The 23,242-nt window shown below is 41.8% G+C and overlaps 2 protein-coding genes across 2 annotated transcripts in view; both read right to left on the reverse strand.

The window, feature by feature from the left end:
* The window catches only part of dars1 (aspartyl-tRNA synthetase 1), a 30,290-nt gene extending 22,900 nt beyond the window's left edge, over positions 1-7,390 (reverse strand). Inside the window, exons 1-4 of the mRNA XM_085765504.1 lie at positions 7,269-7,390; positions 4,184-4,286; positions 1,073-1,102; positions 633-690 (exon numbers count right to left, since the gene is read on the reverse strand). Coding sequence (XP_085621630.1) covers positions 633-690; positions 1,073-1,102; positions 4,184-4,286; positions 7,269-7,291 — 214 coding nt within the window. The 5' untranslated portion in view covers positions 7,292-7,390. The remainder of the gene's footprint in view (positions 1-632; positions 691-1,072; positions 1,103-4,183; positions 4,287-7,268) is intronic.
* A 3,374-nt stretch (positions 7,391-10,764) lies between these two features.
* Positions 10,765-12,848, reverse strand: cxcr4b (chemokine (C-X-C motif), receptor 4b). Its single transcript, XM_085764945.1, has 2 exons — positions 12,736-12,848; positions 10,765-12,452 (listed from the first exon to the last, which is right to left on the reverse strand). Exons 1-2 carry the CDS (start codon positions 12,739-12,741, stop codon positions 11,322-11,324), a joined length of 1,137 nt encoding a protein of 378 aa, XP_085621071.1. The 5' UTR covers positions 12,742-12,848; the 3' UTR covers positions 10,765-11,321.
* Between the last annotated feature and the right edge of the window lie 10,394 nt (positions 12,849-23,242).

The following is a 23,242-nucleotide window of genomic DNA, read 5'->3' on the forward strand; positions in this document are numbered from 1 at the left end:
TTATACAATTATTTCTAAGATTAACTCCATTTCAAAATTACTCACTTTGACATTAACCACCATCTAAGCTCTATGGCAGTACCAATTACATAACAATAAGAAGACACAGTTGATACAAGAAGCTGACAGATGCCAGATGACTGACAGGAAACTACAACGCACGAGATAAAAACTCTCACTAAACTTTGAGACATTAAAATAATATTTGTTCCAACCAAAGGAAGTCATTGTATTTACAGTGTGAACTGAATTCTGTGAATCTCGTTTCACACTGTGTGGGTGTGAATAAATGTGTTCTTCCGAGATGCATTTCTTTCTCTCACCGTGTTGACATTATGCAGACACGTTTGAAAAGGAAAGTGTCGACATAAACAGTAGGCACACAATGAAAAATGCTACAGGGAGCGATCAGTCTAATGTTATGCACTGAGAACAGCAGGAGCAGGGAAAAATGTAAATGATTCTATAATGATGTGTTTTCGTCTAACATGAAAACATCAACTATCACCTTACATGACAGAGAAATGGGAACTACAGTATGAAATCTTCAAAAAGGAAAAATCATCTTTGTTATGTTTAGATTTTTCTTCTGTGTTTTCAACCAAAAGCTGCGTTTGGTCCATGATACTAACCCAGCTTCTGTTGGGACTGGACCATCGCTGACACACCATAGCGGTCCTTGGCAAAGTCCTGAGAAAACAGAAGCAGAGCATCTTAGCAGAGATCAGCAACATCATAAAACAGCTAAATAACCCATCACCTCGTACATTTTCTGGTGTGCACATCAGCTATGTGTTGTTCTTAACAGCCACTCTACCACTTGGATTCCAGAAGCGTCAGTCTGTCTGTCTACTACATGCGAGATAACGGGCAGAACAGATAATGACGCTTATCGTGATTGTGTGAGAAAATTGTACAACAGAAAAACAGACGCATTGGAGTTCGGCGTGCTGGTATTTGCATACAAACTGTAGCAAAGGTGTGAAAGCAGAGGTTGAATCAAAGTCAGGCAGAGAGGCAGGAAACCCGTCTGTGGGAAAGGGTGAACTGTGATCTGTATGGGAACACTTACATCTTCCTCTGTGCTTTGTTGCTCAGCAGCCTGAAACACAAAGAGACGACAGGGGTTTAAAGGGCATCGCCAATAGCCAGGAAATAACAACAAGAGGACTATCTATTAAATTCTAGCATGAAAAATGTTCAAAAACATTCAGCTTCAAATGGAGCAACTTAAAACATTTTGCTACAACAGCCATGTAAATTGTGTTTTCATCTTGCGCTATCAGGGATTTGAATGAAATTAATAAATCATAGCTCCGTCCTGGAGTCAAGCCTTAGATCCCTGGAATGCACAGCTCTTTCACACATTACTCTAACATATCATAGACAATGAGCAATGGCAGCAGGAGATATTGCTTTGTAATAGAAACAGAATAAGTGGACAGATATTCTTTATCTCTGCACTGACGTATATGCAAATGACTCCCAGAGTGAGATGAGATCCAGCCTTGGCAAAGTTACAATTCCATTTTCTATGCAAATTGATATTGGAGTTGGAAATGGCTGGTGGCAGTGGACTGAATTGGAATCACCCATCCTTGATACGATAATACAGTCACATGATGGATGATGTTGCAGCTTACGATCAGCTGAATATAGACCTGCTGTGGCTATGAAGCAACCGCCACACACCGGAGAGACGCGTGTGACAAGTGTCAGTGAGAGAACGTCGACAACTGGAGATAACACAGCAAACGCCAAATAAACAACCCAGCTTCTCCTTGGTAATGCTTACTGAACCATGCCACTGTGGGTAGCAATTGCTTGTGCATTACACTGTGACAACACGTGCTTCTTCCATAAAGCTTGCTGACTGGGTTTATCCAACTGGAGGACAGGAAACATCGCCGCTTTCACCATGAAAAGCCACACGCACAGGCTGTCTAATCAGTCTTGGATAAGTTGGAGTCAAGCTGGATGACATAGTTCTAACAAGGAATACAGATTCCCTCATTAACATCCATTTACATTTCAAAGACAGTCTAAAGAAATTAGAAATTCACCAATATCAATCTGGACGTTGACCTCGTTAAGTTCATCTGGTGTCAGCCTAAAAGTCAGGTAATATTTTCTGTTCTGCTCCAACTGTGGTGCGTTGAGCTACTTCTGGTCACCAATCACTTCCTGCATGTGCTTCACAAATCGTGCATTTTACTGTTAAAGGTATGTGGTTAGGTAATGCCACCGAGGGTATGATCATATTCTGAAACTTTTTCTGGATGTAGTGTCAGTAATAACCCTAAATAACATTGAAGAAGTCATTTTTAAAAGAGAGTAGCTCAGGAGAGTGGCTCATAGACTGAGTTATTATCAGATGAACAGAATAGTTATAGCACTTTTGCTAGTTTAACAGGCCAGAAAAAAAGTAATGAGCGCACATGTGAAGTGGTAAAATAAACTGGTGCCTTTTCTCTCAGCTGGTCTGAGAACAGACAGGACAGGAACTGCAGCTTGGTTTACTGCAACTCACCTTGTTTGTCAGGTAGGTATCTGTACACAACACCACCTGCCACCCTGCAGCGTTTACTATGCGGCTTCCTGGCTTTATGCGAGAGCGGCCAGAAAGATGCTTCGTTGTCACAGCGAAGGACTGTCCACATGTATTCTTGAGCAAGATTGTAATAGTTTGTACAAAATTTTAAGGCACCGGTTGTGAATTTCTCTTTAAACGGAAAGATAATTACTCTAATGCAAAGTTACAGCCCTAATGTAGATTAATGAGCATTGTGAGTTTCTTATTGATGTGTGTTGTATTAGGTTGGTGCTCAGGAGCACAAGGCTGCCTGAGTTTGGGTGTTGACATTAGTTTTATCACAAGAAAGGATTCATGTAGTGTAGTTTAAGTATCCAAAACGACTTGCATGTGTGACAGTGAAGTGCACATGTCTGCAGTGCAGTCACTTCAGTTCACTTCAAAATAATGTGACACTCATTGTTCTGTGAAGATACAGAAGTACTTTAGCTCTGGCTTTGTTGCACATGAAGGAATATAGTAGCCAGTTTGCCTAGCTGTTGGTGACAACTCTGTCAAAAGCTGTTAAAGGTGGAGCCATGAAGAATTCTTCTGGATCTTTATATTCCAGCAGAAGTTTAACCCATGGTCTAACACACCGTGCCACAGAGTGGCCGAGAGTTTTTCCTATCCGTCTTCCCTCTCTGTTTCTAACAATAAATTAGCAAGTGTTGACAGGGAAATGAATGGAGTTGAGTTGCTCAAACTATCACAGTCAGCAAAGCGTGCTGCATTTTTGGAACTGAGCGTTAACTTTCTGGACTCCTTACTTTTCTACTGCACTCGGTAATCGACTCATCAGGGCTTCCCCACAACGAGCAAGCGGCTGGGGGAGAGTGGGTGAGTTTTGGTTTTGTCTCTTTCCAATATAAACCAGGCAAACCTAGCAGGTGTTTGATGCCTGGTATTATGGGCTGGGACTCTGTTTGTACTGTTGCTGAAGTTTGGTGCTGTTCTGAGCATTACTTTTTGATGCCGGTTGGTTGGTGGAGGAATCGACAGCAGTGTATTGCTATTGTGCGGTCTTTGCTGAAGTTGCTACAACTAAAGAAGCTAGCGGTCGGCAAACTTGATCCCCCGAGGGGGGGGGGTCTTACACGATGTCACAGTGTGTTAGACCATGGGTAAACTTGTGCCCGGACTACCCCTTTAAGTGAAAACACTTAGAAAGGTAACAATTTCAGCTTTAAAAGCTTTAAAGACTGAAACATTGTTTGTTTTCTGGTTCATTCCCTCTCACATTTATTATCTGACATAGTTATCCACATGAGGACTTCTGGAGGTCAGTAGCTTTGTGGTTAGTCTGATCTCCATTGTGTAGAAGGGTTGCAAATGCATGTTACGAGGGAGCTCGTGTTGTGCACTCAGTGTAGAAGAAAATAGCACTTTGTTTGGGTGGACATAAACAAAGTCAAAATGACAGGAATACTTAAACAATGGCTGCTCGTGCCCCCCTGCCGGCTAATCTACCCTCCTGGACCCACAATGCCCAGCAGGTCAGCACGTCACAGCCTCACCAGCTGTAAGTCAAGGAGGAGGTGACGGATGTCAGACAACAAACCTAAAAGGAAAAAAAAAAGGAAAAGAAACAAGTGCACGCCACGCACTGACCAGCTTGGCTTGTTTCTCAGCCTTCTTTGCAGCTTTCTCTGCTTCCTTCTGCTGTTTCTTCAGGCCTTTCTTTGACTGAGCCTGCTGCTCCTCCTCCGCCGCCCTGAAACAGGAAGAAACACACAACATAAACATTTAACTCAACTTCCGCCTCCTATTTCTCCTTCATCCCATGAGGAAGTCGTTGACCGCCTGGGAAAATTAATTCTGAACCATGGCCACCTTGGGCTTTTAAGTCTACACAACCTTTAATCCCATTGTTTTTTCACACAACACAGTGAACTGAGGGCTGGAAGGACAGCAGCTAAAAGCAGAGATGTCAGAAAGTAAGACCTGCGGGATAAACACCGGCTTTAAGGAAACAGTCTCACTAACACTTTCCTAATCCATTATCATAGCTGTGGAGAATACAGATTATCCGATTATGATAACATTTACTCTTATCTGAAAGTAAAGGTGTCTTTATTTGCTGAATACTTCTGCCATACAGCACACCACAATAACAGCCCTGATAAGTGTTTGACATTTGCCTATAAAGTAAAGTTTGTTTTGCAGCAGCATGCTGAGTAAACACCATCAACCAACTATCTACATGTAGCAATTAAGTCACAAAACAACATACAGGACGTCGGTGTCAGTTACGAGTTGTAAACCTTGGTAAACAGTTCAGTAACAGTTAGACACTTGGGCATATTGGTTCATGGTTATTGACTTTAACAACAGTATTTAAGATATAAAATACTGCATTTGAAAGTGAAAGTAAAATACAAATGCAGGTGTTGTATGCAGGCTGACATCAGCAACATAATCACTATTATCAGTCACCTGCTGGGAAGAGGTGAGCCTATATTTTAGGTCAATGACTAAAAAGCCGTAAAAGATACAGCTGCAATAAACCAGAGGATCGCAGTCTTCATTTTCGGGCGGTCTCTGAACTTTGCACATCTTCACATCAGACACTGCTATAATAAAAGTGTGCTTATATTGAGGGAGAATGGCTGAATGAGGGTTGTTTGGTTTCTCAGGCATCAGGTGTGTAGGCCTGAAGGAAGTCAATGAGCTATAAGGGAGCTGCTTAGTTACAGGAAATAACAAGGACCAAAGGGCAACTATGAATAGCACTGCAACTTCAACAAGAAACAAAAATCACAACAGATGATGGGAGGACTTTTACACCTTATGACAAACTTTAAAACGAACACCACTGGGTCGATTTCTTTTTATGAACAAGAAATAAATCATTCTAAGTTTGTGGAAATTCATTCTTATTTAAATCTCTCATCTATTAAACAAATTGTGAAACAAATATGAACAAACATAAATATGAACACCCTGGTGGCATCTTGTCTCACAGATGTGTTATTAACCTGGACCACATTTTAAGAGAAGCGTGTGGAGGAGATCAATAAAAATGCACTCCAGCTGGTTTATTTATATGTTATGCTAGCCTGTTGAATGTGTTAAACTGGATCAACAATCTTTGTTTCCCTGAGGCAAGTAAGTGAGTTCAGTCGTACTGTCTGGAGCTGCTGTCTACAAAAACCACCTACTGTCTCCTGTCAAACCAGTACACAGCATCTGTGGCTCCCTGTTCTCTCCACAGCTAATTAACACACAACACAGACAAATGACTCCATGTTGTACAGTAATGGGCAGATGTCTTTTCAGCAAATGTAGTCACTCAGTTCATTAGTAGCACATATCGTGATGGAATATAATATGTCCAGGAGAAGGTGTATTACAACCCAGACCTTCTACAGCTCCAGTGTCACACCTCGTTTTTACATCATTAAAAAAGGTTGATAAATCATTGGAACAGTTGAACATGAAACAAAATGTTATCAGTCAGTATAAGAGGCTTGGCAATCCAAAGTACACAAAGTCACTAGAACAATCGAAAGCCGTAAAAGTGATAGACAAAATGTTACAGACACGATTTAATGTACTCGATTCTGTAATATTGAAATAGCAGACATATATTATTATCAAGAAGATTAATTTGCTTGACTCCCTAAACATCATATTCTTCCTGTATCATGAACTCTTACTGAAAGCAAAGTGGCCTAGAGGGGAAACTGGCAAAGCACAGCAGTGGAATGTGGATGAGCATGACCTGACAGGTTGGAGCCTACAAACTGCTGCTGGAGAACTAAATGTGAGCTATTGATTTGTATGTGGCAAAAGAACATAATAATAATGCACTGCTGCACAGTGTGGTAGTGGTACTGACAGATCTACAGCGAGTGGTGAACAACCATACAGCAGATTGTGGGCTCCTCTTCAGCCCAGGCTGAGAGCCATCCACTCATACCTCTTCTGACGGGCAGACGGTATTAGAGAGACCCCGGTCACCCTGGTCACCACCTGTTCATCACACTCATCTCTGGCAGCCTCAAGCTGCTGGAACCATAACAATAACTGTTGTGTCATAAACTGACTTTGTTTGAGTTGTTGATTCCACATCTCCATAATGAGACCGCTGTGGCTACACAAATATGTGATTTACAGTAGCCTATGTTTATGTCAGGTACATGTGTGGAAAATTTCCACTCTCTAGGCTATAGGATACTCTATATGATGTAATGTGACTCAACCAGATTTCAAACAGGTATCAATGCAAATCCACTATGCAACACCCAGTTTTTTGAGTTTATAATTAAGATTTAAGTAAATATCCTTACATATAATACCTCTACTTTATATTCACCAAGTTGTAAATATGCCTGAAGTCACCAGAGCACTTGCTAGGTTTGTGAGCAATCTTGTAATGCATTTCAAGCAGTGCAGTGCAACCAACACGAACTGACAAACTTTTTCAACAACAACACATTCAGTCACGCTGCTTTACTGCATGGTTTGAGTTCTGCTGGTGCTTGTTTCTATATGTCTGACACTTTAAACATTTTGTTAATTTCGGTAAACGTTGTAACTACTATACTTAAACTGCCAGCTGATGCAATCTGCTGCACGTTCAGGCAACGCCAGCTAACTGCTAACCATGCTAACTTCACCACACGGCGATTAAAATGGTTTGTGTGCTGAGGGGCGTGAGTGGAGGACAGCACCGCTCCCACGCCAGCCTTACCCCTGAACTTCCTCTTTAGTCATGTCGAGCTGTTTTCTTGAAGAATGAGGAGAAAATAGTTCACGGCTGTCTGACAGAAAGGCAACACATCAGCTGTTCAGAGCATGGACGGACACAGGAAGGAAGGAGCTGTTTTGACGGAGCACCGCATATCGGTTGCTAAGGTGACCGGCTAGAAACAAATGACTGACGTTAGTTCCGACCCCCCCAAAAAAGTCAGGCGCAGACAGGAGCTGGACAGAATAATGGCAACACATGTTGAGAAATAAATAACAGAAATTGAATTATAATACAGTGCAAATGAATCAGCGACATTCAGCTCTATAAACATTTCTGGAAAATTACGCTACATTGATTGGTGAAGTGAGAATGGATTTGGTTAAACAATAGGCTATGTTCAGACTACACTGAAGCTGAGTGATTATAATGAATAATAAGTCACATCAATTTATATCTGTAAGCCGCAAATTCACAGAAGTTATTTCAAGGTAGGCTACTACTAAAAAAAAAGAGCAAAATCCCAGCATGTATAGGAACATTAACAGTGATGGGAGGCAGCAATAACAATGGTAATGGTGACTGCAATGCTACAACTGAAATTATGAGTAATAATTAAAGTTAGTAAAAGTAATAACGATTGTTATTAAATATAATTAATTTAGTAGCAGGTGTTAAACAGGAGACTGGATGGGGCAGCATTTGGATGACAGTTGCAGATCCAGATTCTACAGCTCTGTAGGTGGGTGGAAAGAGTAACAGAAGGAGAGAAAGAAAGACTGAGGAAGGGGGTGGGGTAGAAGGGTGGCAGGAAGGAGGCAGAGACAGAGAAGGGAGATAGAGAGGTGGCCTCTCTATCTCCCTTCTCCCCATATGGTTGACGGTTAGAATGATACAGTCATTTTCAGAAGGTTTACAGAATTAATACGTGTTGAATGGCATTCAACCAATGACATTAAAACATTTTTGGGGCATTTGTACATTTTTAATGAGATAATATGGAGACCCAAAGCAATAAATACCACAATATGTTGGATAAATAGTCTGTGGTCTAAAGAGTCCTGATTTAATAGTTCTTAATAGTGTGTGTGAATGGGTGAATGTGATGTACTGTAGAGCGCTTTGGGTATCGTTTCAGGTATAGTAAAGCGCTATATAAATACAGACCATTTACCATTTACCATTTAATGTAAAAAAAAAAACAAAACAAAAAAAACCTAAACCCTAACCCACAAAGTTAGAAATCATGAAAAGTTCAAAATACCTGAACTAAATAAACATAACTCTGTTAACAAGTGGCCATCATGTGTGGGCTTTTTTTTTTCTTTTTTCTTACAATCACCGTGAAATTACTTTCACGCCTTTGGTTGAGTGCACAAAGTACATCCAGGTATCCAGTGACCTTTGCAGGAATGGCCAGGCACAGTGAGTGATGGTGGCTTGAATACAGTGGGGGTGTCATCAAAGCCTTTCTCAGGCTGTTGACCACAGGAGCTCCCAGTGCAGGAAACTGCCTTCCTGCAGCTCACTTTTCCAGACAAAACAATGTAACCATTAATGGAGCAGGTCACTGTGTTGGTGTTGCTCTCAAACTTGATTTGCAAAAGCCCTGTGATTTTATCTCCGTAATCTGGTACATATGCTGTCACTCACAATTTAAATAATTTCAACAGCAAAACCCAAAAGAGTTCCTATCCAGACTGGACAATGGTCCCTGGCTCACTGGTAATGAATCACCAGAATAAACTATTTCCTGTGCATTTCAACAACGGCCAGCAAAGGCCAACAGCTTTGGCCCTTTACCCAATAAAGGAAACATGAAACCCCTGACTAGCACAGCACACACTCATGAATTTGTCTAAACTAACATTGGAAGTCAGAAGTTTATGATTTTTGCAGCATTGCACAGGAAGATGATGTTTGTGTTTTGCAAAAATGATGCAGGATCATGAGACTATCAGCCTCTGGATTAGAAGGCTACATCTACAATAAACATCCGTGTAAGGGAATACAGATGCATACTCGTGAGCTATATATTTTCTCACCACACAAAGAACATGAGCTTCAATAATGAAATACAATCTTCTTGAATTACTAAGGGAGTTTCTACTTAAAATGTGTGCTCTCAAGTGGGAATTTATGTGTTTTGAGTGTCTGTGAAAGGAATGGTTATTATTATTATTTAGAAAAACACTTTTAATACACATTCAACCAAATCCATAAAGCAAATGACATGTGAAGGTACTGTTGAATTATACTCAAAGCCCAGTCACGGCCAAGTGTTGACCACTAACAATGAACTACAACTAAATATTATATTCCCAATTATCAGTTTACTGTGTATCTCACAATCTACACATCAAATACAGATCCCAATCCAGCAACGAGGATTCCCCGATGAGAACCGAGAAAGAAGAGGATGAAGAGGATTCATTTGAGTACAGTGAGGTGTTAATCACAAATCTCTCTCTGCGTTGGTTGAGGCAGCACGGCTCTTATGCTAATGCTGAATCATTTGGGATCATTTCCAACTGAAAAAGCATCTCTTGTTTTATCCTGTTTCACTGCAAGAGACCAGAGCTCCAAAATACCCATTAACCTTGGGGCTTGATGGGGGCACTTCACACCCGTTTTACATGTAAAGAAATGGAAATCCACCTCCATTGGAGACTTGAATGGATGCCAGCACTGCACTGCACAGAGGCCATTTGACGACTTCATTCTCTCTGACATCTATTGTTGTCAGCTTCCTTTGGTCTCCAACTTGAACTTAGATTTTTATCATGTAAAGCACAGAGCCCACAGAGAGACTGACATGACTGTGTGTTAACACTTGTCATTTTTATGTCTTACATTGTCACCATATAATTCTAACAGATTAATCACCAGTGATATACTGCTTAAACCTCAGTAAAAGACTTTGACTATTTCATTTTCAGAATATGCGACCTGCGTTCTGAATGGTATTGTTTCTGTTTTGTGGGTCAGGCGATAGCACGGTTGACCCATTGACCCATTCAGTGAAGAGAACGAACGAGGTAAAACTTGTTTGCCAAAAATAATGGAAGCAGTAGATCTTGGGATCTTTCTTGAAAAGAAAAGAAGCCAAAGGGGAACTTAACGTGGTATTTTCTTTGTCAAGCAGCCATATGGCTGCTAATTATAACTGAAGACTTTAGCCTTTGTGTAATGGGTGCTTAAGATGTAAAAGTGCACAGATGTTGTTGCAATTACAGGGTCTGTCTGTTCAGTCCACCCTCTGCTTTGCTTTACAGCCAGATCAGGTGGAGACATTTGTGTGAGGAGACCCCCCACCCCCGATGCATCCACACACACACACACACACACACACACACACACACACACACACACACACACACACACACACACACACACACACACACCCCTTTTAACAGAGACACACCCCATCCCCCACCACCAACCCTTGAGGGCAGGAGGATCTGTTTTAGGTGAAAATGCACACCACACGGTTGTTATGAGAAGCATGGGTTTTTTATTTTTTACATACAAAAACAAAACAATAAAAACTCGACTGGTACAAAAAAAGCAGCATGCAGTTTGTTTCTTTTACAAAACTTCCAGTGTAAAGACAATAAATAATAGCTTCAAGAAAATCACACAACAACAAGTGCGAACACACAAATGCTACACAACTATATACAGGTTTCCAAAAGCAATGACCGTCCCTGAAAACAGACAGGAGCACCGTATGCCTCTGTATGCCTGAGCTTTGATACTGCAACACTGGTTGTAAAGAGGAAAACAGGGAAAATGGAGCTTGATTGTAAAGCTGGGTGAATTGAAATGAGGCACTGCCTGAGGATACAATCTGCTTTGTGGAATACAAAATTTACAAAAGTTGCAATTAAACAAACCTCACAACACACACAACTGCCGTAAACAAGGCAAACAAATCAAAATGTATAAAAAAATCTGTTTTTACATCTGTACAAAATGTAGTTAAGTTCTTTGAAATTGAAGCTTAATTGTTTTATCTCCAAAGTGTAACAAGTCACAGACTCTTTGTGGTGATTGTTAACTGGACAAAACACTTGAAGACTCAGATTCAGTCGACACAGATGAGATTGGCCCGCGTTTTTTAGTCATAAGAGTCACTTTCTGACTTGATCTGCTGTTGATTGTCAGTGCACTCCTGGCTGTTTTCTTAAACTTAACTCCCAGGAAAGCGTAGAGGATGGGGTTTAGACAGCAGTGGAAATAGGCCAGTGCCTCAGTGATAGAAATCCACTTCTCCACCGCCTGCTGCAGATCACAAGAGGAGGGGACCACGTTGAGCATAATGAGAGTGTCCAAAAAGATGCCAATGCAGTAGGGCAGCCAGCAGGAGAAAAAGCACAGGATGAGGATGACCGTTGTCTTCAGCGCTTTCTTCTTCAGTGCCTGGCCCTTGGTGCCTCGCGACAGCTTGGCAATGATGATGCAGTAGCAGATGAGGATGACCAGGCCGGGCAGTATGAAACCCACTAGGATGTGCTGGAAGCGGAAAACCACCGTCCATATGAGACTTGTTTTCTCGGGGTAGATGCGCTGGCAGATGATCCTGGAGTCGGTCTCGAAGCTTTCATCCATGAAGGGCACGTTGGAAGACTCCAAGGTCTCCACCCTGGCGAACACCATGTCAGGTACAGTCAGTATGGCCGCGGGCAGCCACACACCCACATAGATCACTCTGCTTGCAAGCAGCTTTCTCGTGGCTTGGCTGCTGGTGACCGTGGCCCGTACAACTGCCAAGTACCTGTCTAGACTGATGAAGGCCAGGATCAGCACGCTGCTGTACAGGTTGACTGTGTGGATCATGTGCACAGAAACACAGAGGAACTGTCCGAAGTACCAGGTCTTGACTGCATCCACGGCCCAGAAGGGCAGAGTGAAGACAAACAGGAGGTCAGCCACAGACAGATGGAGCCGGTACTTGTCTGTCATAGTTTTGACCTTTTTCTGGTAGCCCATGACAACAACGACTAATCCATTGCCAATGACTCCCAGAACAAATATTATTCCGTAAACTGTGGGTAGGAAGATCTTGTTGAATTCACTGCTCAAAGCTCTGCCACATGGCTCCTCATAATCCAGATCAAAGTCTCCAGACTCCTCTGAGCTGTTGTCTGTGCTGTTGCCTATGTCAAAGGACAGGTCAAAGTCGAACTGCAAGGAAAAGGAATTGCAAAATTAGAAAACTTTTCAACATCACATTGTTCATCACTTCACTTGTCAAACCAAGAAAAAAAAGTTATCAAAAGTTAGAGTTTTTTATTTTTTAACTAATTTGAAAAACAAAAAAAGTAGATACAGAGTGAGAATATGGTGAATTAAAACACGTTTGACAGATATTACTTAAACTATAATTAAACAGCCCCAAGTAAAAAAAACAAAACACGCACAACTGCCAAAAAATAAGCTTAGAAAAACAACAAGACAGTTAACTCACCTGCATGTTGACCACTCTTTGGTAAACCAGCTCTATGAGTGAATGTATGGAGGTGTCTCTGTGAGCAACGCAGGGGGATCAGTGAGTTTTCTGCCGGAGCCTACACATTCAAACATTAAATACCCCGGCCCCGCTCTGACCCCTCCCCCTTGAGGAGGAGCGACAGGTCGCGCACTCTCCCAAAACGGATCGACTATAAAACCAACTGCGCCTGTGGTGAGGGCGTCACTCTCTGAAACTTTCTGAACATCCGAAAAAAAAAAACTGTCTGTCTGTTGGCTCCTCGCCTTCAACAACGTGCGAAGCTGAACCAAGAGCCTGGGGACAATTTCATTATGACTTGGTCCCTGTAACGAATATTTCAATGACAAGAAGAAAAGAAAAAAAAGATTTTGGGGACTTTGGTTCCCTCAACAATTCAAACTTCCTTTTTATTTTGTTTTTCATCCATTAGGAAGTTAAGATATTTTAAAACAAGAACTGTAGCCTACTAATAGATTTTTGGAGGAACAGTCTGATAGGACGCACAAACATACACACAATTATGCTGCTGCAACAGGAACCTCTTGATAACACCAGATCACATGATTAAAACACAGCATATGTGTGGACAGATGTGGATTTTTATTGTTGTACAATAAGAGCAGATGTTATATTTGATCATATTGCTAATTATGATGTGGTGTACATAGAGCCACTATGTTATGACATACTATATAAAGTGTCTGCACAAAGTTATTGAAAAATGACAGAAATTGTGGGTTTACACAAGTCTTTCTGGTAATACATCATCATCTAGGCTGCCTCACATTTTGCACTTCCCTCCTCATTCAGCGTGCAGCAAGGACTGACATTTAGCTTGGTCGTTTCTCTCTCTCTCCTTCTGTCTCTCATTTTTCTCTCCACAAATCACTTTATTACTGTGTCTGATGACAGTTTTCATCAGCTGATGTCTGAATCTGTCCTCACCTGTACACACGCACTGTCACTTCTCAAGTGCTGTTATGTCTGCGCGCTCAAGTGCAAAATGACCCCCAGTGGATTTGAAAAGAACCACACACCCTGTAATGTGGGATTTCCGTAAAACGGCTCTTCGAGCCTCCGTGTGTTGAACATTCATCCCCTCACAGCTTCCCCAGCCCTCTCTGATTTCAGTTAAGGTTGTGATGACAGGGCCACGAAACCCCCTGCCCTGCCTTCAGAAGGCACTGAGGGTTGCCTGAAACTGAATATCCTACATGTGGCATACAAATACCACTTCATGTCTTTGATATATGAGAGAGGTGATGGATTCAAGGAGTTGATCAACATCACTGATTCAGTTGATGTCATCCCCATGTCCTAAAGCTACGTGACAGCATCAAATTTTAAAAGCAGCGGGACATGACCACATTTTCGTTGAACATAAAATTGTTATGTATCCACTTAGCATTAGCAACCGCAATATGAGACACATAATGTTACCCTGTTGTCAGAGTGAAAAGCCTCTATTTTACAAGATAAAAACCTTCTCAAGCACTGAAAATCGGTCTCCTCCGGATATTCCCACTATTTTCAGATGACAGTTAATGAGGTTTAACAACTACAAACGCAGTTACAACTAAATTTAGCACTTCACATTTCCCCCGAAAACCCCCCAAAACTTGCCACTGTCTATAAACACAACGGGGCATTTATCAAAACCACTGCTGTTTGTGGTGTGGCTGCTTGTCTTCCTTTCCCCAATATATAACGTCCAATGCAGAGGAGTTGCATCTGATTGCAGTATGTGTGGAGTTCAGTTTATAGCCACTTCATATTTCTGCATGCACCAGGTCTGGTTCAACAGAAATCCCCTGGTGTGAGGAGAAACAATGCAGTTTTCATTTTCAATTTCTTTAGAAAGAGGACAGGCAGCACATGAGGCACCCACAAAAACACACACACAGGTTCATTTACAGGTAATCTGAAGATGATTATTTAATGCAATAACACCACAGTCATGAATGAATAATCTAATAATAAGTGATAATTCAGCTTTCACAGATATGCTAGTAACACGTCACTGCATTTAAATGAATGAATTAATCCTGCAGTTGGTTTTATCAAAGTGGTGGTAGACTAATCCCATGTGTTTGGCGTCCTCAGATCCGCCTGCAGTCAGACTCCTGAGGAGAGGAACAGGGGGAATCTGTAGCTCAGAGAAAGGCCACTGTATTGATATGATGCTCTTATCAACGCCATTCAGCCACAGACAGTTGCTCTGTTATCTGTCTGAGAGCAGAACTCCTGGATTTCATCTGAATTACATATATTTTATACTTTACATTCTGCAAATCGTTTTCAGAGCACAGGGGAATACCTCTGATGCAGGTTTTTTCTCTGACGCTTCCAGAAGTATATAACCTCTAAAGCCTTGGTGTGTTTTCAAAAACTCCCCGGTTTCTCTTATTTCCCACGACTGTTTGTAGGGTCACAGTTAGGAGCTTTGAATTTATTCAATGTTGAGGCATTGGATTGATTGTGCTGACATCTGTGTGCAATCTTTGATAATTTCACAACACAATTTAACTTAACTCAACCAAGAAAGCCATAACCACCAACAATATGAGGGTCACATTTTGATTTATTTGTTCTTTCTTAAAATATTTTACATAAATTCCCACTCACAATCATTTATTCTTAAATACTGTGGTATTTAAAGTAGATCCTATGCACGGGGAGTTTAGGAAAATGTTCAATTGGTGCCATAACTTCATAACTTCATATTTGATCTTTGTCTTGGCACACAACAATTTCCAGAAAAAAGTACCAAAATCAATCCACTTTTAGACCTGACCTTTTATCTTCGTCGAGTGAATTTGCACGTGGAGCTTATCATTTTGTAGGATTTCACTCCTGATAATAAATAAAACCTTCTTTTTTTTTAAAAATGCATCTGCAAGATATCTGCAGCCTCCCCTGTCAGCATGAGGATTCAGATTGCTATCGGGCCGGCATACAAAAGATCTGTGAGCCTCTTAGAATACAAATCACAAGAAGTGTGAACGACAGCGAAGCGGGCTCTTCAGTGAAGAATGGCTATTGAAATGAAGCAGAAGAATGCCAGCAAGATAAAGAAAAGAATGAGCACTGCTGTTCAGTCAACACCAGCCCTCCAGTCCCAACTCATCCCGGCCCCCCTCAGCAAGTTGGTACGGGATAATTTTTCATAATGATACCTCTGCTCAAATATCACCTTCACTTTTTTTTTTTTTTTTGAAATCAGCACATAGAAAAATAACATCCAGCCTTTGTTGTTGAAGCTGACTCTGGGTGTTGACCATAAATGCACAAAAGGTTTTGGGCAACTCAAATACCTTTAATCTCTTGTCTGAGCACTGAAAAGTGGTTTAGACGTATTTCAACTCAATGTGTGCACAGACTAACTGGGTGTGCTTGTCAAGTGCATCGTGGACTCCATTGTGTAACAGCGAGAGGAGAGGATTTTATGTGAGTTCTGATAGGGCTCCATTTCACCAGCACTTAAGTGCACAAAAAAGTATGCTACTCTGCTTTGTTCCATCAGGCGTGACTCCCCTCATGTCATTATCCTCACGTATCATGTAGAGAGTCATCGGTAGTAATATTAAATCTGTTTTGCGGCACGTATGTTGTAGTTCCTGCTTCTTCATTAAATTTAATGACTCACACAATATTCCTACCGGGGGTGAAGACTGGAATCCGCTGTTTTTGAAAATGACCTCAGATGATGTGAATGTTCCTGCATGTTTGTGCAGTTATGCCCATTATTCACTCTGGAATGCATAACTTTTTTATCTATCTATCAGTCAAGGCTCACTCATGGTGCCTTTGTTTTTCTATGTCTACACGGTTGATGTGTACAGCCTCTGTTTTGTTTTTGGGGAGAAGGTTGGTCGTGGGTGAGAGTGGTGGTGGGGGGAAGGGAGGTGGGGGGGCTGACTGTCCTCGGCCAAGATGAGAGACTTATCCTTCATTCTCTCTCTGAGCCTTTGTTTTGGTTTTGTTTTGTGTCGAGACAAGAAGAATCAAGCCCCAGTGAGTACAACACAACCCCTCAAAATGATACTCTTATACACAACTTATCACTGGGGTTTAACCATTAGTGGAGACACCGTGCAGCAGTGACTGTAATCTCACAAGACTTTGCTTGATTTGAGTGACATGCAGAAGCTGTCAGAGGCATTGTTGGCACAGATAAATATTGATGATTGTATTTACACACAGAAAAAAAAAGTATTTGTAAAGGCATCCGCTTTGCTCGCTAGCTTAAATGTTTGTGTTTGAAGAAAGAGCTTGAATTTGAACAATAGACCCTCTTTAAAGACAAAGCATGCTCCTTATCTTTGAATGGCACCCACTTAAACTTCCTACTTAGCTGCAGGGCAGCATGTGTCTTTTAAAAACTCTTTCCTAGACCTCATTCAAGGTCACAATACCCCAGTGATTTCAGTATGAATTGCAAGAGCAGTGCAGAAACTCAGCCTGCAGCTCTATAGAAATGACATTCTTGCTCTCAGCATCCTGTGTTTTAGTGTTTTACGATCAAGCGTTACGTGATAATCATTCAGCTATCCATATGATATCCTGCATGAAAAACCTCTGTCATCAGAGGAGGAGAGATGCAGGCTTGTGCACAGAATGTCTTTAACCAGAGTTTTTGTACACTAAGGAATGATAATCACACCCTGATTGGAGTCTCATCACCCAATTAAAATGAGTTTAGTGGATATCCACGGTCAGATTAAGCTGTATTCATCATTCTGACAAACTGTAGTGCTGAAGTTATTTTGGAGTCTCAGCAGGATGGAAATACACAAGAGTCAAAATGAGGCCAAAGCGATTTATTTACATTTTTTCCCCTACTACGTACTAACAAGCATAGCCTGCTGCACGGCCACCAGTCTGACAACGTTGGTGGGCAAAAACTGGAAGGAGGCGACTCTCCTTTTAAAATTCCAGTACATTTTCACACTGATTACCCAGAATCCTGCTGCTGCCTGTTCTGACATGGACTCCCTGCAGAATTAGACAACAGGGCACGAACCAATAAAAACTGATATGGGTGACACTACCCTCAAGCAGTTAGTGGAGAAATACATATCCATATGTGGCACTCATCCAAAACAAGCCACAAGACTGGTTGAGAAACACAGCTAGTTGTTGCATAGGAAGGGTGTTTTCTAGTAGTCCATGTTAAATGCAAGCAGGGTTCCCTTTCCTTTTTCACCAACGTCTCCACTGTGGTTTTGCCTTGCGTCAGTATTAAAATAAGAAAAAATGGCCTCCAGTTCTCTCACGTGATAACACGTCACACAAATGCAATGCAAACTCTCTAGTTCAGATAATTTGAGTGTATTAATTTGCATGACAGTTCGGATTTGCAATTAACAACCTGTTCCTTTTAGGTTTCCACAAAGAAACAAGGTCATATAACTGTCACAGTCTGAGCGCATCAGAGGCCTGCCACGTTCTGAATGAGTGTCTCCAGTTTTCTCCAGACACCAGGAGATCCCCATGCCGCATTTCCATGCGACAGAAGATCACAGTGAGTGTTCTTTCAGGCTCTCTGCAGGTGGAGGTTCTCCATCTGGCCTGTGTGGACAGTGGAGGAGACTCGAATGCGAACAGAGGCTCAGCTAAGCCCTGATCACTTCAGATAATGAGGACAATGGACCAGATGACAGCAGATAAGCTTTCCAGAGTCAAATGACCAGAGGAGGGAAAGAGGGAATAAACCTGCTGTCAAGCCAGACCGCCTCATTACGTCGTCTAACATCAAGAGTCTTGAAGGAGAATGTTTTCAAATGTCAACAACAGTTTTATATGCTGGTGCAAACACTGACCAAACCCAAGTTTTATTTTCTTTAGTCCGTTAAACTTTTATTGATTGCCATGTAAACGTAAAATTGAACATTATAGCGTCAATCTCCCAAGGATCTATTTGGTCGTGACATGTGTCTGATCCTCTACTTCAACAAACATACCTAACCTAACGACAGTTTGTAATGTAAAATACTTTTATCTAGGATTTAGCAAAAGTGGTAAGCAGAAGTCACCTGGTGCTGTCAGATGTGACTTTGGCAGAAAATGGTGAAGGAGCTCATTTATTGTCACTAGCAAGAATCACCTTGCATGGTCGGATTATTGAAGTAAACATAACACTTTAAACCTTTCCAGAGAGGCTCTGTGCGTAGAAAGGCTACAGCCTCTGGCACTCTGCTTTTTGTGCTGATTTATAGCACCACTCACTACAAGCAGACAGGCTTCATTTATTATTTAAACACCGTGATGGAAAACTGACAAGCTGTATTTGAGTATATGGGCATCCTTATCGATGGACAGAGCTTCCTGTGATGAGTGACATTAGGCTGTGGTCTGGACTGAGGGGGGGGGGACAAGTGTCCAGCACTGGACCAGAACAAAGCACCAGTGGAGAAACATCTATCAGCCCTGGCCAGAGGGATGCTTTAACGCCCCTGTGGTGCCTCCGTGTCTGAAAGATGACACCGTCTACATTGGCTGCCTGAAGCTAAGAGAAAACCAATAGTTGTTTTATTTTCTTCTTCCAAAAGTCTTCAGGAAAGGACAGCGGGTTGTAAAAACCATCACTGTCTTTCAGCAAGGAAAAAAAAAATTGTTTGTCTCCACTCCTTTTCATAGTTTGCATTTTGTTTTTCTGCACACAGACTCATTCTCAGTTGATGAGTCACATGAATTAATCATAGTCTACTGATCGCACCGGAGCCTATTGTGAAGCAATTCAAATGATGTGCCAACTTTCTAGTTTACCTGGAGTAAATGCAGGTACAGGCATTGTTTCGCTAAGTGTTTTCTCCTGTGCCAGTGATGGCGACGCTTTGCAGCTAATACAGGGAATGTAAAAAACAAAGGAAGCTCTTGGTCTGAAATGTGTAGGTACATATTCTTTCAAAAAGAAGAGCAGCACAATGCCACTCTGAGGAGTCTCTTCATGTTTGTATTGAGGTAGACAGAGGAGAGCCTCTTGTGAATTAAAAATACCAGTATGTGTAGCTAAACAAATCGACCGCCTGCGCTCCCTCAGCCCTGTGATGGAGTTTTCTCATCGAGCCAACTCTACAGTCGAATCCTAAAGGCACTGGCTTGAGGCCCTTTGTACTCGGTTGCCTTTGGGTTTATTTTCTTACCACAATTGAAATCTTTTCTTCTCTAAAGACTGTAGATCCCTCCACTGATACAGAATTGCCTCCCCTCCCATTGCCCCAAATCTGTGAGGATTTTTGTGTTTTTGTGTAAACAAAGATGTGGAGTAAACAATACATCCGGATCCTCTCTGCTTAGACCAGCGCCTGGGCTTTGGACTTTTTCATTATCTAAGGCTTATTATTGTTTATGACAGGAAATAGGATGAGTGCTGGTCACTTTGTCAGTTTACCAACAGCACAGTATTCCCACAGGAAAACTACTGATCAGTCTGTGACAGGTGCAGTTTTTTTTGTTTTCTTTTAGAGTTTGTTTTGAGTCTTGTTCCTCATTATCCTTCTGGAAATGATGACGGGGTCTCCAGGCTGACTCAGCAGGTCTGTTTGGACTATACACACCCTCGTCTGAACAATAGTGCTGCAGGAAATAACTAATTAATTAATTATTAGCAGCACATGACTTAAAAACACTTCAAAAACCGCAAGCTTGAAAGGATTTCCTTTCCGGCGGGGACTGAGGAAGTTTTTCAGAGCTCAGGTGGGAGAGCGAGCTTCTATGAACTCGTGTTGTTTGGACTGATTCTTATCTGTCAAGCTGCGAGACACTTGGGTGTTTGCTTTGAGCAGCAGTGGTCAGAGAGGACGGCCATGAGGCAGCTGGCACAATGTGTCATTATCAGGAGTGTCAACAAAGCTTCTGGGTTATCATCCATAACATCTGTATGCTAGGGGGAGCAGGGTGTGAGTGTGTGAGCTTCAGTTAGCTCCCTGCCCTGCTGTGATTCACTGTTTACTCTAGTCTTGTACCCAGATAAAGCTTGTGTATTTTGGGAGTGTTTATTGCACATCAACTGGTGACCTCCCGCACCTTGCCTCTTCCACGTGCTAGTCCTTGGAAATCTTGACTTGTTTTCACTTGTTTTGTCACCATCCTTTGTTACCAAGCACTGCGTGGTTTCTCTGCTCTCCAGAAATCACCTGTCAATCACAGCGTGTGGACAGCACCAACTTTATAGTTTTCGTTTCTGTTCTTTTCTGTTGATTTCCGACGAGATTCAGATGCAAAACAATGACTTCCTGCAAATCACAGGGGTTTTCCTGACACATTTCAAACAACAAATCTGAAGGATTGTGTGCCCTGCATGGGTTTCAGCCTGAATCACTGTTGTTGCAACTGAGAAAAACAATACTCACTTTTAGAAACAATACACTTAACCCAATTTAAAACAGCCCATGGACTATGGTCTTTCTATAAAATGGGATCTGGTTACACATCATCTGTAAATTGCATACTGCCACTGGTGCAATGTGACCTTGTATGTACACTCAGCACTGTACTTCGGTATAATTTTGAGAGATTTCCATTTTATTGCTACTGTATAGTAGACCACATCTATTAAGCAACATGTCTGAGACAAATATTGTAGTTCTGACTTACTTATCTATCATCTTAAATTACAGATTTTACACACAAAAAACACAACTGAAGTTCTCTTTGAATACGATTCCTCTTTTAGAAAATAGAACTTGGCCTCCCCCAGCACGACTGCAACATTAAGTTCGGCTCAAAGACAATGCATAAGTAATAATAATGTAGCCTACTGTAATAAAACACTGCAGAGACATTCTGCATTTTTAGACATTTTCCCTGTGTTTTGATCTCAGTCTTGCACCACTTTATACAGCATTTTACTGACTGAGTCTGTCCGTGATCCTTTTATCTGAATCGACGGCAAAGACAGGCAACAGTTCTGACTCTTGTGGGTAAAGTCTGGTAAACTGCTCGCTGCTGTTTAGGAGACAGATTTTGATGTTGTGAAATTTTGTCATCACTTTGTGTAGGTGCAGAGGATTTCAGACAAGTAACCCAGCTGCCACTAGAGCTTTAAGATAATGTTATATTTGATGACTGCTGTGAAAAAATAATAAAACATTTTTTTGTACATATAACGTGTGTGTCTATCTGTGTGGAGCAGCAACAGCAACAGCTTGGAGATGGAGCGGTGGAATAGATGGCAGCTGGGACTGACTTTTTGTTTTCTACTCTGTGAATCAACAATTCATTTCCAGACCATTTGTACAAAAGGTGATTGTTAACAGCAGGTCCAGCCTGTCCACTTACAGTTTCCTAAGTGAACCCTCCAGACAGCCATTGCTCAATCATGGTTCACCTCTGTGGCAGAGGGCATGAACGCCGCCTTTCACACTCACTTCAAATCAAATCAGTGTCTGATCCATCATGGGTCTCCCGCCTTCAGGGCAGCTTTGGATCCGTTGGAACTACCCGCTGCCGTATCCTCTAGCTGCTTAAGTCTGGGAGGGATGTGTTTTTTATGTGTGTGCGTGTGGGTGTGTGAGTGTGTGCACAGAATAATTGAATTACAGGGGACCCTGTGCCTCTTGGGAGTTCCATCTGGTTTCGTATCGACACACACACTCACACATATTAAAGAAAAAATAGAGAAGTGACTAGGCCTACGTGTCTTCTGATGTTATTGACTGAAAAAAAAACTGTAGACATGGCAGTTCAGTGACACCCAACATTTGATATGAATAAACAAAACCATTACTTCCTGTTCCCTTTCTTAACCACTTTCCAGTGCCTTCAAATGGTGCATGTCATGAGATGGGATGGCATGTGACATCAGCTTTTCTCTTTTATATAACACAACAAAATAAGGGTCACACCCAATCTAAAGTTCAGGGTTTATGAACATAGACTATTTTTTTTAAAAATAGATGTGAAATATATTAAACTTTAAGGGCCGGATGTATTAAGGTCCCAGATAACGGGCGCTAAATTGTTTCCACCCGCTAAAATATTGCCTGTTTGGTTAGTGCACGCAAAACAGGTGATCTACTAAGAGTAACCCGCTGAATGAAAACACGTACAAACCGCAGTATTCAAATGAGGGTTTTGCGCGTGGTAATCGTTTCCGCCATGGAGAGAGTGGACAGAGAGCTGGATGGACGAAGGGACAGAATGACATTTGATCCGATGCATACAAAGAGAGCATGTGTGTTCATCTCTCTCGCGCTCTGTTTAGGTAAATAAGCACAAATCGCTACATGGCCCAACTCGTCATATAGTGACGAACAGGCAGCAGCTGCAGCGACAATCACACACCTATAATATCTGTGTGTGTGCCGCCCATGATCGAGTGGATTAATAGAGAGCTCAGGTGGGACACACGGATCTAAACGCTCTGACCACTGACCAGAGGGATCAAAGACGGGTGAAGGCAGCGGTGACGTGTCTCAGTCCGGGACCGGGACTGAGAGACGGAGCTGAGCAGCCAGGTAAAGAGAGGAGAGGAGAGGAG

This window comes from Trachurus japonicus, chromosome 21 (genome assembly GCF_045865225.1).
Source record: "Trachurus japonicus isolate A0001 chromosome 21, Traja_1.0".
Classification (NCBI taxonomy): domain Eukaryota; kingdom Metazoa; phylum Chordata; class Actinopteri; order Carangiformes; family Carangidae; genus Trachurus; species Trachurus japonicus.